The sequence below is a fragment of the Barbus barbus genome (genome assembly GCF_936440315.1).
Source record: "Barbus barbus genome assembly, chromosome: 10".
NCBI lineage: Eukaryota > Metazoa > Chordata > Actinopteri > Cypriniformes > Cyprinidae > Barbus > Barbus barbus.
This window is the reverse complement of record NC_136738.1, coordinates 1949380-1962918: the sequence shown is the minus strand read 5'-3', so window position 1 is coordinate 1962918 and position 13539 is coordinate 1949380. Positions and strand designations below refer to the sequence as shown.

General features: G+C 37.6%; 1 protein-coding gene across 2 annotated transcripts in view; it reads left to right on the top strand.

Moving 5' to 3' along the window:
- The first annotated feature begins 247 nt into the window (after positions 1 to 247).
- Positions 248 to 13539, top strand: part of LOC306876399 (insulin-like growth factor 2 mRNA-binding protein 2) — a 57491-nt gene continuing 44199 nt past the window's right edge. For both annotated transcript variants that reach the window (XM_079427522.1, XM_079427521.1), the window contains exons 1-2: positions 248 to 615; positions 1653 to 1713. In XM_079427522.1, coding sequence (XP_079283648.1) covers positions 441 to 615; positions 1653 to 1713 — 236 coding nt within the window. In that variant the 5' untranslated portion in view covers positions 248 to 440. The remainder of the gene's footprint in view (positions 616 to 1652; positions 1714 to 13539) is intronic.

Sequence of the window (13539 nt, the reverse complement as noted above, 5' to 3'; positions counted from 1 at the left end):
TATATATATATATTGACTTGAACAGACATTCTCTCTGTAAACGGATTGAAATGAACTAACCCTCCTGTGTTGCTCACTGAGTCTTATCATTATGCCTTATCCGATGCTTTATGGTGGCAAATTGAACACCAGACACCAATTTAAGTCCATAAACGCATCAAAAGTGTTTTTGTGATATTTAAGAGCGGTTTTATTTAGAGGCGGCGCTTGTTGGCAACAGAGTAACGTCGCAACGACACTTTTTTTCAATCCCAGTAAAAGAGTTTGAGCAGGAACAGAGTTGTGTTTATGTAGCAGGGGGGTCTGGCGGGTGACTGCTGATACTCAGCACGTTTATTTTATTTTTTTTCTATTTTATTTTCTTCTTATTTTCCCTACTTCGAGCAATCCATTGCACGCGCGCGCAGATATATCTGGACGTACAGATTTTGGTATAGACCATGAACAAACTCTATGTGGGGAATCTGAGTCCTTCGGTGACCGTGGAGGACCTGAAGCAGCTCTTCGGCGAGAGCAAGCTTCCCGTGACCGACCAGGTCCTGCTCAAATCCGGCTATGCCTTCGTGGACTTCCCCGACCAGAACTGGGCGATTAAAGCCATCGAGACTCTATCCGGTAAGTGCGTTTTTCACGTCGCTGTTATATACATATACATATAAATGTATACCTTGGACTGACACCGTAAAATACTTTCTTGGAAAAGAAAAGAAAAGAAAAAGTAACGCTCGCGCATCAGCCGCGCGCTGCTCCGGTTCTTCTCAAACGCCGCGAGCTCAATCACCGTCGCGCTCGCTCGCTTCCAAGACGCGATACAAGTTGAATTTATGCTAGAATTCTTGAAATGCACGCTTGTTTCGCCCAGCCGAGGTGCTGAACGGGGGTGATTTCTCAGCCATCGGCCCATAGGAATGTATCGGATGGGTCTGATGCTCGGGTGGCAGGCGTAATTATTTTCCAGTTATTTTTTGTCTTGATTTTATTGAAAAGAAGCGAGCGAACTGAGCGAGAAGAAGGCGTCACGTGCATGTTCCTATGGTGTCCAGGTATGTTTTTACGAGGTGTCTTAAAGGTGGGTGATGGGGGTCTGGAGGAAAGTGCTAATAAACAGGTAGCTGGAGGGGGACGGAGGTGAGATGCCAATTTTTGTGCTGCGCCAGGCCACTCATACACAACAGATGCACAACACCTCTATATTCTTCTTCCACGCTCTCGAGGCGTTGTGCATGCAACAGAAAAGTACACATCCAAACCTACTTGAAGAAACAGGGCAAATTTAGGCAGAAGAGTCTTATCCTTTGACCTCCCGTTCTTCAAACTCTCCTCATTGCTCGTATGTGGTTAGTGGAAAGCATGGCTGCCCATTCTTCATATCGTATCAGCTCATCAAGCATTTCGCATAATATCATCAGGCATAATAAGAAACGTGGTAACTATATTACACCTACATGTAAACATGATAAAACTCACTGCGTCGCCGACGTGCATTTATAAGCACGAGCTTGCACGTGTGATTGTATCCCACGTATTTACGTTGCACGCACGGCTGTTTGTTTCATAAATAAAAACTGAGTAAATGCATATTTGAGCAGTGTCGATAATGCACTGGAGTATTGCAATTTTTTGTGAACATTTATTTTGTTTCTTGCTCGCAGGGAAAGTTGAATTGCATGGGAAAGTGATCGAGGTGGACTACTCTGTTCCTAAAAAACTAAGGTAATAATTTTGCTTTATATGCTTTTGAAGAAGCATGAACTCTGTCGTATTTGGAAGTTGCGGTGCATTGGTTTGTCTTTGTGAAGATGTTATGTGTAGGGAAAATTCTATTTAAATTCGAGGCTATTTTGTGTATTTGTCCCTCAGGCGTAACCTTTATTATTTTTAATACCATGTTCATTTTATTTGACTTGCACTTTTAATTCATGCATTTCTTGTCAAGGTTTGCAGTACGTCTTAAAAGCATTAATACTGGCACAATGTGGCCTGGACTCAAAATACTCTGTTTTACCTTAGTTATAAACTGTAATATCGCTCTCTGAATGTATCAGGCGTAGAAAACCCTATTGATATTGGGTGTTTCCTTGCATAATCTAGCACTGATTTTCTCTCTCTCTCAAAAAAAAAAGCTTCAAGAACACGCCGTGTTTGTTTTACGTGCAATAGCTCCAGGTAGTAAATATGCAAATAAAGTTTTATATCTGACATTACGCCCTTTTTCTTACACGTGAATTGTACAAGAGCAGGATCATTATGCATGACCTCATGGCGCGTGTTTAGGCCCTTCCGTGGCCCACGTGACTTCCCCTATAGGCCCTGCGTTTCTGTTCCACGGGAGGGCGGCATAGAAATGGCTAGAGAACAGCCCACAACCTTGAGATTTAAGGGTTTATGTAAAATTACATGTGGACATTTACAGTTTATGTCAAATGCACGCCTGCTACGGCGTCTCCTTGTCAGAAAAGGCGTCACACACAACACTTAAATCGAAAAATAACCTTGCTTTAAAGGTGCAATCTCGGGGAACATATTAATACTGGTCTCTGGCGCCTCAGAGGGTCGCATGTAACTCAGGGAGCGTGTTGCGTAAAGCGCGCAGTCAAGATGGCCAGTCTTTGATTTGGAAGAGTCGGCCATGCTGCTGCTAGAGTCAACCTAACATGACTGAAAGCAGCATGCACGAGCAGAACGTGTGTGAGCAGCTCGTTCTAGAACGTTCATCGCACTTCTAGAGTGCTTCTAGAATCCGCAGTGTAATCTGAAGCGCCTCAGGTTACGCATGTGCGATATTTGGATGCATTTATGTCGGAATATAATCCTCACACACATGCATGTGTTTTATGTGTTAGATATGGTACTGCAGTCTCCCATGCCCATACTGTCCGTGATTATAGGTATTTCGGTTATTATTTACGCCAGTGTTAATTTTACAGTGCAGTTTAGTTTAGCATTGCTCATACATTACGCATGTAAAGTGGATATTCACGTTAGTTTTTGCTGCTGTGATTATTTGTATTAACCTGTGTTAATGTTATCGATATTTCACCGAATCCTTGGTGCATTCTGTGTTTAATGCAGTTAAAGAGTGTGTTTAGTAACAGCTGTTTTCATGTATATATCCATATTGTGTTAAATGACCTACTCGTATAAATTAGGACTGAATCGTTTTCATGTCATTAGCATTTAACACAGCTTTAAAGAAAATTGCATTTAGGTGTATGATGCATTATCTTACATGTAACTGATTCTTACATTTTTTCATACCCTGTCTTGCTTGTTTACAGAGTTGTTGCCTCTGTAAAAAAATTTTTTTTTTCTGTAAGACTTTAGAAAATGATATACATGCAGACATTAAATTCTCATGATAAACTGTTTCTGTTAGAAGAGGCTAAATTAAAAATACTAAATTAGCCCACGTAAGTGATTAAATAGAGCTAGTTTTAATGTTTATTATGGTATATTGCATTTGCTGAACAGACTTTACCGTTTTCAGAAATAATTAAAAACAAACATGCCTTTTAAGCAGCTGATTTGTTTTAAGTAGTTATATCATGGCTGTTTTTGATAAATAATATTACATGCAAATGCATTTTAATATAGCACCCAAAACAATGTTTAAAAATATAAATGATCGCATTAGCATATGACAAAATATATAGACATGAATTGTTTTTGCCTAATTGTCATATTGATCTGTAATTGATCAACTACTGTTTGATTGTATGTCAGTGATCCATTGTGTCTTTTATTTTCACAAATCAAGCTGTAAAACAAATCAGAATTTCATGAACAATGCTTTTAACTTTTTATCTTGTACCTCAACATTTAGTCAGCTGTCTGAAAATTAATTATACATTTTACATAGAATTTGAACAACTGAATCTAATAATGTAGCACTTTTGTAACTTACTTGCATTTCACTGCTGGTTATACTCTGTATAATTGTGTATGTGACAAATAAAAATCTTGAATCAATTGTAACAGTTTATTTTCACAGGTTTTCATATTTTTTTTATAACTTCAATAATCAGAATGAGACTAAAGAATAATTTCTAGTATTTAAAAAAAATATTTTTGTAAACTGGTATTGAATATCTATTTTGAACAGAAATGTCCCAGTATTTTTATGCAGTTTGTGAAAGTTCTATTGCATTAAGCAATGCTTTACTGAGCAGCCTGAGCTCCTTTCAGGATTCTCCCTGTTTTCATGAGATGTTTTATTCTGGAGTCCTGTGTGTTTGCAGTAAGAGAGTGGAAGCATGAAATAATATAGAGCTGTATGTATGTAAGAGATGGCGTTTAATGCTGTGAATAGTTTCAAATGTGCTTCTCATTCTTCTAAAATATACATATTTCTGTTTAAAATGATACATTTACAGTGCATTGATGTTTTAACCATGCAATGAATGTTGTCCAAATAATGTATTTTTAAATGTGTTCACAATTTAGATATGCTTTAATACCATGTTTTTGTGAATTTGGTTTCTTAACTACCAGGAGAGGTTTATAAATATTTTCTTTAGTCATATCTTGTTGTGTGTGGTGGCAAGCCTGCTATTTTAATGATCTAGTTTGTTAGGAACAATTCAGTTTGTTATTGGTCTGATAAAATGATTGTTATTTAGCCAAATCCAAACAACAAAATATGAGTTTGAAGCTTGCAGAACAGACATTTATATTTAAATTGTAGTGTATTGAACACATATGAATTGATTACAGAAAATGTGGTTAATTTCATAATGCATTTAGTTTTTAAACGAAGTGAAATTGTTACTGTGTAATAGTGATGATCTGTGAGGTTTACTTGATTATAGTCGACCAATTATTTGTAATTTGAATATGTATACTCTGATGAACATGATGGATTTTACTTTATATTTTTATGTTTGACAGGCAGATTAAACTAGTAGTTACTCCTTTTGCTTTAATTCCCAATCACTCTGCTTGTCTGTTTTCAGGTTAAAATTGATCTAAAGGTGTCTGTGAAAGGATAGATGGCTAAAAATGATGCACCCAGTTCAAATGATTTTTCTTTATTGGCTCATGAGTTGAATAGATTGAGATGAAGACTAAGAACAGATCTGTAGCTGGAAAAGTGGGTTATGAAGTTGAACTCTCAATAGAGAACTAGTCCTGAAGCCCAGGGGCATTACAGGATCTCAGAGATGAGGTCGGTTCAGTTATACCCTTTCCCCATCACAGCTGTATTCATTGTCACTTATGGCAAAGACATTCCCTATAAAACTCTGCAATACATCCTTTAGTATTTGTGTAAATTCAGAAATGATTATTAGAACGACTCAAGACTCTTGTTAAAGTTTGATGCACGCTTAATGATGCTAAAAATTCATATTTTTCAAATTTGTTATGCCTTTAGGTGCTTTCACGTTTAAGGCATCAGTCTTGACATCATATTTGTTGTCAAACACATCAGTAATGTGTGTGAATGAAATTCATAGTATGTCCTCTTGTGCTTTCACATGATAAAAATGTGTCTGTAAAGCTGTGCTCAAATAGAATATCAAGTGATTTGTTCACTTTGAACGTACTATTTGTCCAACTTGAGTCTCAATTTGCGGAGGCACTTAAAAATCCCCATATCGGTTTGTCAGTATAGTATCTTACCTTGCCAAAGTGATTAGAGATGATCACGAGATCTTTTAACCTAAAAAAGAGATTGCAGAACCTTTATGCACCGGTGCTTCTCCCTTCTCTATTGTGGATATAAATACACTGTCAATCAAATGCAGAGGTACAAATAAATCTAATCTTCCACATTGCTGCTCTTTTCATGGACATCAGCAAATCTATTTTTTTAGTGTTACTGTACTTGGTGTTTTTCTATGCCCTCTGTAACCTCGCCTCCCTTGAGATTAAAATACTGTAACGCATAATTCCTCATTCGTTAATCCCTTTATCGCTATAAAGGGGGCAGAGGAAAGAAAAGGATTATATCATAAAGAATGTGAGAATGATTGTCGTAGAAGCTTTTATGCTGTAATCTCTTCTGAAGGGGCTTCGGCTGCTCTCTTCACGGGCTCTTATCAAGTGTTTGTTTGTTTGTTTATAGACTAGCGGGCTAAGGATAATGCTTCTCATTTGTTGAGTATTATGAAAGATGGTCTGTTTTGATTTTGCATCATTGTTGAACCTGTAAACAGGTGTAATGTTGTATTTTTTTTGTCAGTGGAGTGGATTCTGCCCTTCGAGTGGCAAAGTGGTTTGACTGTGGTTTGTTGTCATTGCGTGTATACCTTAAAAAACATTGTCTCTAACTGTTCGTATGGTGACAGGAAGCACATGAAAGATGGAGGACCATAACTGTACAGGTTCTGTTCCTGTGCGTACAGTAAATCTTCAGATTTAATCTGTGTCTGTCGGTCTAGGTCGCTGCCTTGAGGAGAAAGGCTTCAGTCTGGTGGGTTTAGTGTGAAAAGGCTTAACGTGAATAGACGCCGTTTTAAAACAAATCTGCAGTCATTTCCTGCTTTTTTGAATTGAGGTTTAAAGTCAGCATGAAGTGAAAATTCACCCGATTTATTTTCTAAATGCACTTTTTTGTGTGCGAGTGATTCATCCATGCAAAAAAAAAAAAAAAGATTCATCTTGACCTTGTAATATTATCAATGTAATCACAGCATCATAATCTGGTGGATCATGGATCATGTGATGAAATGACAGACTTCTCTCTGGTGACATATTTCAAACTTCTGCATTTAGTCTGTTTAAAACTAGCCCCTTTATTACAACCGAAGCAAGCTTGCATTATGTACCTTCCTTCAGCCAATCAAGAATTGATGCAGCCAAGGTACCATCCTACTTTATTTATTTTTTTTGTTTTTTTACCAATAATCCATTTCACTCAGATGCATGTCTCAATACAAAAATAAAAGATCAGTCACTACTTCCTTTTCACACTAATTTCCGTTATGCTCCTTCACCCTGTATTCACACATAAAAAACAAAAACAAAAAAAAACAGAATTTGAACAACCTTTTTTTTTTTTTTTTTTTTGATACACATTTGTCACACAATTTCCAGAACAAATTACATCTGAATTTGCCATAAAATCAGGATGTCTCTCATTGTCAAGCATACATATTATTTACCAAAAATCTTGCATAAAACGCTTCAGAACTACATTGAAAAGTGTCCACATTAAAAAGAAAATCTAGAAAAATCTAGTTTTAAGCACATGTGCCAAATAAATACTCTTGAAATGTGCTTATGGTTTATTCACAATTTCTCTATTAGATAAACATCCCAGTAGGCTTAGCTTGAAGGAAGTCTAACTTTGCAGTAGAGGACTGTGGGATATCTCAGCTGAGCGGCCACGGCGTGAGTGGCACTGTTTTGGGGTTTGTCTTGCTCTTGGGTGGCATGGCAGGCCGGGGAAACGGGCAGCTGAGAACCCAGCAGGTGCCACGTCTTGCACTTCGGCCCTGACTGGCTCACTCTGTGACTGAGTCCTGATAGTGTGTGTGTGTGTGTGTGTGTGTGTGTGTTGGAGCAGTTGTTAGCCCCCAGCGCTGGTGAGATGGTGTCAGGTTTGGTCAGAACCACCTGTCTCCTACAACCTATTCTTCTCCAAACCATTCGTGGTTGTGTTACTACGAAGCTTCGTTTGTTGGTCCACTGAAGATGCCTATCAGTTGAACTCAGTGGCATTCATCTTGTCCTTCTGCGCAACTGTCACAAGAAATATGTGTAATATAGAGGAGCTGTAAATATTTCATTACGGCTGCATCAAGGGCACACTGCATTATCTTACATCGTTCAGAAGAGAGTGCGCCATACACTTAAAGGGAGCTTTTCCTCACCCAGCGTGTTTGCAAATATTATCAGTGCTTCAACTGTTCTGGCAGAACCGAGTCTATACCCAACAGTGATTCCAGCAGAATAATCCTATGGTTACCATGGCAACCAGATAGGAGGGTTGCTTTTTTTTTTCTCGAGAGGTCAAAGATGGATGAAAGGGATCCTGTATTATACATTTTTATTATTATTTTTTTTAGCCCAAAGGACAATTTTATTGATCAGAGGTTGTTCTTTCATAGCTCAGGAGACCCGTGGAGTTTGCTGTTGTTTTAAGTATCAGTTTGTCTCAAGTTTATTCTAAAACTCTTTAGCGGGAATCAAAACAGACAAAAGTTGAGACAGTTGTTGGTGAATTATGTAAGAGTAGAGAATTTTAGCACAAGTTTATGGGTTTGGTTCCCATGGAATTCTTGAACTGATAAAATGTATACCTTGAATGCAATGTAAGTCATTTTGAACGAAAGCACCAAGTATATATTTAAAATGTAAAGAAAAGGTAAATTTTTGTCTTCTGCGTTAAACAGATTTTTAATTTCTGAATTGAAATTAATTTAGGGTGATCTATCCAGTTATTATAATGAAGAAAACAAACTCTTTGAATGAAAATCTAGCAAAGAAATCTTTATGAAGTAGTTTGGCATAACTTTTTATTATTTCTTAGAAATATATTTTAACAAAACCGCTTCACTGCTTATTACTGTTTGAAAAATGGTTGTCTGCCAAATCAGGGATGTGTGTTGAAGGAAAAAATAAATAAATTGTATTCAAAGGTAAAATAACTTCACCTGATGGTTCCACCACATGACATTTTAGAGTAATTCAATTTAAACTTTTATAATGGTATAATTCCAACATGAATACAAAGAGTATTTACTTGGCACGTGTGCTTAAAACTATATTTTTCTAGATTTTATTTTTAAGGTGGACACTTTTAAATGCCATTGACTTGAAGTTAATGGATAGCACAACAACTCAAATAACTGGCAAATCTGAGCAAAAGGTTGTGAGGTTATTGAAATCTTTTTATAAATACTTTCTTACGATTTACCAGGATCTTTTTCTCAGAAGAAAAGAGAAGATACATTTATATTTTTTTTCCTGTGTAATGTTGTAATTAATTCTGTGCCACTAAGAGTGTGGCTAGGGGTGGGCGATATGGGAAAAATATCATATCACGATTTTTTATAGAAATATCACGATTCACGATTTTTATCCCGATTCTTTGTTAGTTTTACTATTTTGGTTTTACAAGTTGTCTGAGCATTACAGCCAAACTAGAAAGACAAAGATGCATGGCAGATATTTAGGCCAAAGTGGGTGAAGATAAAAAATCTTTGTCATTATTTTATTTTTCTTATTAAAAAATAAGAACAAAGATACACATTACAAATACACATAATATACAAATAAAACAAACAGTGCTTTATTTCCAGGTACAATAGGTGTATTTAGCAGAGCATTCAATGAAATTGAATGAACAAATATAAAAATAAAACACTAGATAGACTGATTCCTAAAGCAACTGTATTAAAGTTTTTCAGTCAAGAATAGTGAGTGATTTTTCTGTGTTTTGTTGTTTTGTTAACGTTAAATGAATAGTTCCCCCAAAAATTTATATTCTGTCATCTGTCTGTCAATTCTGTCATAATGTTGTATTTTTATACAATCATCATTTACTCAAAAGTTGTTTTAAACCGGAATGAGTTTCTTTCTTCTGCTGAACATTTATAAATGCCATTTTGAAGAAGGTGGAAAACCAAACAGTTGCTGGTCCTCAGTGACTTCCATAGGATTTTTCTTTCCTACTATCAAAGTCAATGTGGACCAGCAACTGTTTGGTTTTCCACTGAGTAAATAATGACAGAAATTCAATTTTAGGGTGAACTATCCCTTTAATGACAGTCGACAGCATGTTTAGTGTCCTGTCCCTTTAAGAGCTGCACGCATCTAATATACAGTACAGGCACGCATCCGTTTCTCTCTTAACTATTTACTTTCATTTTAGAGATAACCAACTCAGTCTGTATGTAAACCTTGTGTGTTTTGACAGTATTAGCGCAAAATATAACTTAGTTGAGTAATCAGGTGCTGTTAGACAGGCTTTTAGTGCGCGTGCTTCAGGTGTATGCACTCAGAACAAGCGCACGTCAGACCAGCGCGCGAATTAAACATTTAACCAGCAAGGCTTGTATGCAAATAATGTACTTTTGCGATCGCGAATAAGTGCAGTGTCCTGTCTGAGTAACTCTACTGCTGTATGTCGTGTTGTACAGTATATAGAGACGGCGGCGCCAGAACTGTATTTGACAATGTGCGCGGTAGCGCGATACTACGATATTTCTTAAAAAGCAGATCGTGGAGACATTTTTATCGTCCACGATCAAAAATCGTCATATCGCACACCCCTAAGTGTGGCTTTATTTTATTTATTAAATTTCATATGTTGTATTCTTTTAAAACTTTCTGATAATTGAATTGTCACTGTCCATCCCTCATGATCCGTCTGCATCTCTGCATTTGGCATTTAGAGCACAATGTCTCTGGTGTTTGTGGGATCTTCCCCTACGCAACTGTGAAACTTTGTCAGTAGGATTTTTATTCATGAATCCCACTCGTGCATCAGCCATTTACATTTTGCCTCTCCATATGTATGATTGAGAGGGCATCAACAACACGTCTTCAGAAAGCCCTTGGCGAGTCGGCACCCACCAGCTCCCTGGGCACAACTCTGAGTATTGTTTAGCACTGTTTGATTAGTTATGAATGAAGAGGCAGCCCTTCATGAGTGGACTAGAGAGATGGAGGATCACAGCCATCCACAGGCCTTGAGAACATACTAATGAGTTTTGATGGAATTGTAATGATTAATTCAGTGTTCCTGTGAGATGTTTGCCTTATTTGATGTACCTTTGATGGGTGTGGAAATTGTTCAAATGGATAGTGTCTTCTCAATTTTAGCAGAAGGTCAAGCTGTAGTAACAGAATGTCAGTTTTTCTATACATAATGTATATACGCTGCCGCTAGAGAAATGTTTTCCCAAAGTACCTACCTGTAGATTCCAAAGAGTAAAGGTCATTGCACACTGCGTCCGAAATTTTTGCATGTGTTTTTTCGTATTCCCCATCCTTTCCTATCAAAATGCATTCTACGGATGCGAAAACGCAGAAAATCGAACCTGATCCGAATTATTTTTGATGGACGAAGGCAATGTAAAAACGCGATTGATGTGATTGAGGTCGGATTAATTTTTTAACGTGAGAATTTCTGACAAAAATTTCGGACCTGTTAGCATTTCCATTCATCTCAATGGCTGTTGAGTTTGGGGTCGGTAAGAATTTTTAATGTTTTTGAAAGAAGTCGCATACGCTCATCAAGGCTGCATTTATTTGATAAAAATACAGTAATATTGTGAAATATTTTTACAGTTTAAAATACATCTAATATACAGGCACGCACGCATCCGTTTTCTCTCAACTGTTTACTTTCATTTCAGACTTAACCAACTGAGTCTTTATCTAAACCTTGTGTGTTTTGACCGTATTAGAGCAAAAGATAACTTACTTCAGTAATCAGGTGCTGTTTGACAGGCTTTTTAGTGCATGCGCTTCAGGTCAGAAAAAGCGCATGTCAGAACAGCATGTGAATGAAATATTTAGCCGGCAAAACTCAAAAGCACATGCGAATAATGTACTTTTATGACTGTGAATATGTGCAGTATCCTGTGAGAGTAACTCTACCGCTGAGTTAACACTGAAGTGAATGTTTGTGGCGTTGTACAGCATATAGTAGTCTCAGCCTCAGACATCACGCCCACAGACCGCTGGCTGAACGTCTGATGCATATGACACACAAAAGTGGAAACACTGCGACGTGCATGTCGCATTCTTTAATGTTCCACTTGGAAACAAATATGCCGTGACGTGACGCCAAACTCCCTCATCGAAGAAGAAAGCCTTCGTGTTTACAACTGTGACGACCAGCGCTTATCAAGATCAACTAAACGCCGGATTTTCAAAAGTATGTGAAATATTTAAAGTTTGCGGCATAGAATCTTTAAAATACGTTTGAGAGTTTTATACACCGGTCTGTTATTGTGGCGACATTTCCATGCCCTGAAACGTGACCCTGAACGAAACGAACTGTGATCGGTTGTTTGGCATGTCGTTCAAGCGGGCTCATGGGTGGGCCTTGGCCAATGAAAGCTGCCATGGATTCCAGGCCTTCAGCCGTCAGTCTGAAGGTCTGGCTACACGAGACTAAGTATATAGAGATGGAGACGCCTGAACTGCAGCTGATAGAATGTGCGCTGTAGCCCGATACTATACGATATTTCTTCAAAAGCATATCGTGGAGGCATTATCATCTTTCATTTTTTTTCTGATGTAAAGCTGAATTTTACATGATCCTTCAGAAAGCTGATTTGCTGCTCAAGAAACTTTTCTTATTAGTATCAATGTTATAAAACAGTTGTGCTGCTTAATAATTTTGTGGAAACTTATGCATTTTTTCCCCAGGATTCTTTAATGAAAAGAAAATTAAAAAGAACATCACTTATTTGAAATAGAAATCTTTTGTGACATTATAAATGTCTTTACGGTGACTCTTGATCAATGTGTCCTTGCTGGAAAAAAAACAAACATCTTACTGACCCCATATATAAGGTCCTTTCGCGTTGCAGGAACTAATCGAACTCGAACTAATTGTGGAACTACCCACTTTTTTGGCGTGTTCGCACCGCGGGAACTAGGAACTGTTTTAGTTCCCGGAACTCTGTTTGGAGGAACTAAATTAGCTCCTACTTCAGAGTAGGGTCTAAAACAGTACGAACCGTCCGTGACGTAAGTGTAGTGACGCTGATTGGCTAAACGCGTACGAAAACGCCCTCACCCGCCATGATTTAAAATGCTGTGTAAACATTCCATGTCCATTATTGTGAAACCCACGAGACACAACAAAAACACAGCTCCGATCACAGCGTCCTCCATCCTCCTGTTATTAACGTCTTTGTTTTCGTTGTTGAACGCCACGCACAAATGACGTCGCTGTCGACCGGCTTACGTCACTTCCTAGTACCCACTGTCGGTGCGAATGCAACCCTTTAAATGGTACTGGGAAATAGTTAGCGCAAAATCATCCCAGTAATTTAATACTGTACTTTTAGCTCTGGAACTAAAGTGGTGCGAAAGGGGCTATACTTGTCACGGTCTGGTGTGTTAAGCAAAGCGCACGACACAGGAGTATAATCACAGGAGTTATTTTTAATAATCCAAAGGAGTTCAACCAAATCCAAACAATAGCAGACAAAGGAAAAGGGGAGAACACAGGTTTTAAATACCGAGCAGGGAGAAACAGAAACAGGTGTGGAGCTAATGAACTAATCAGGGAAACTAACTAGGCAGGATAACGGAAACGCAGAAAACTAAACTAAAACAGATCACACATGTGACAATACTAATTATAATGAACAGTTTTAATTTATATAACTTTTTGAATAAATTTAGCATTGCAGAAATAAATGCCTTTCTGTTATAGCAGGTAGATAATATATTTAAAAAAAATGTAGCATTAATAATAATTCTGCTCTTTGCACACAAGTCGTCTGTCACCATACAACCTGACATTTTGTACTAGTCAATGGATGTGAAAAGTTTGTTCACTAACAAGTGAAAAGTGCTGTTTGATCAGACTGCTGATGCTGGTTAAATTCTCATCGAGTCACAAGCTGT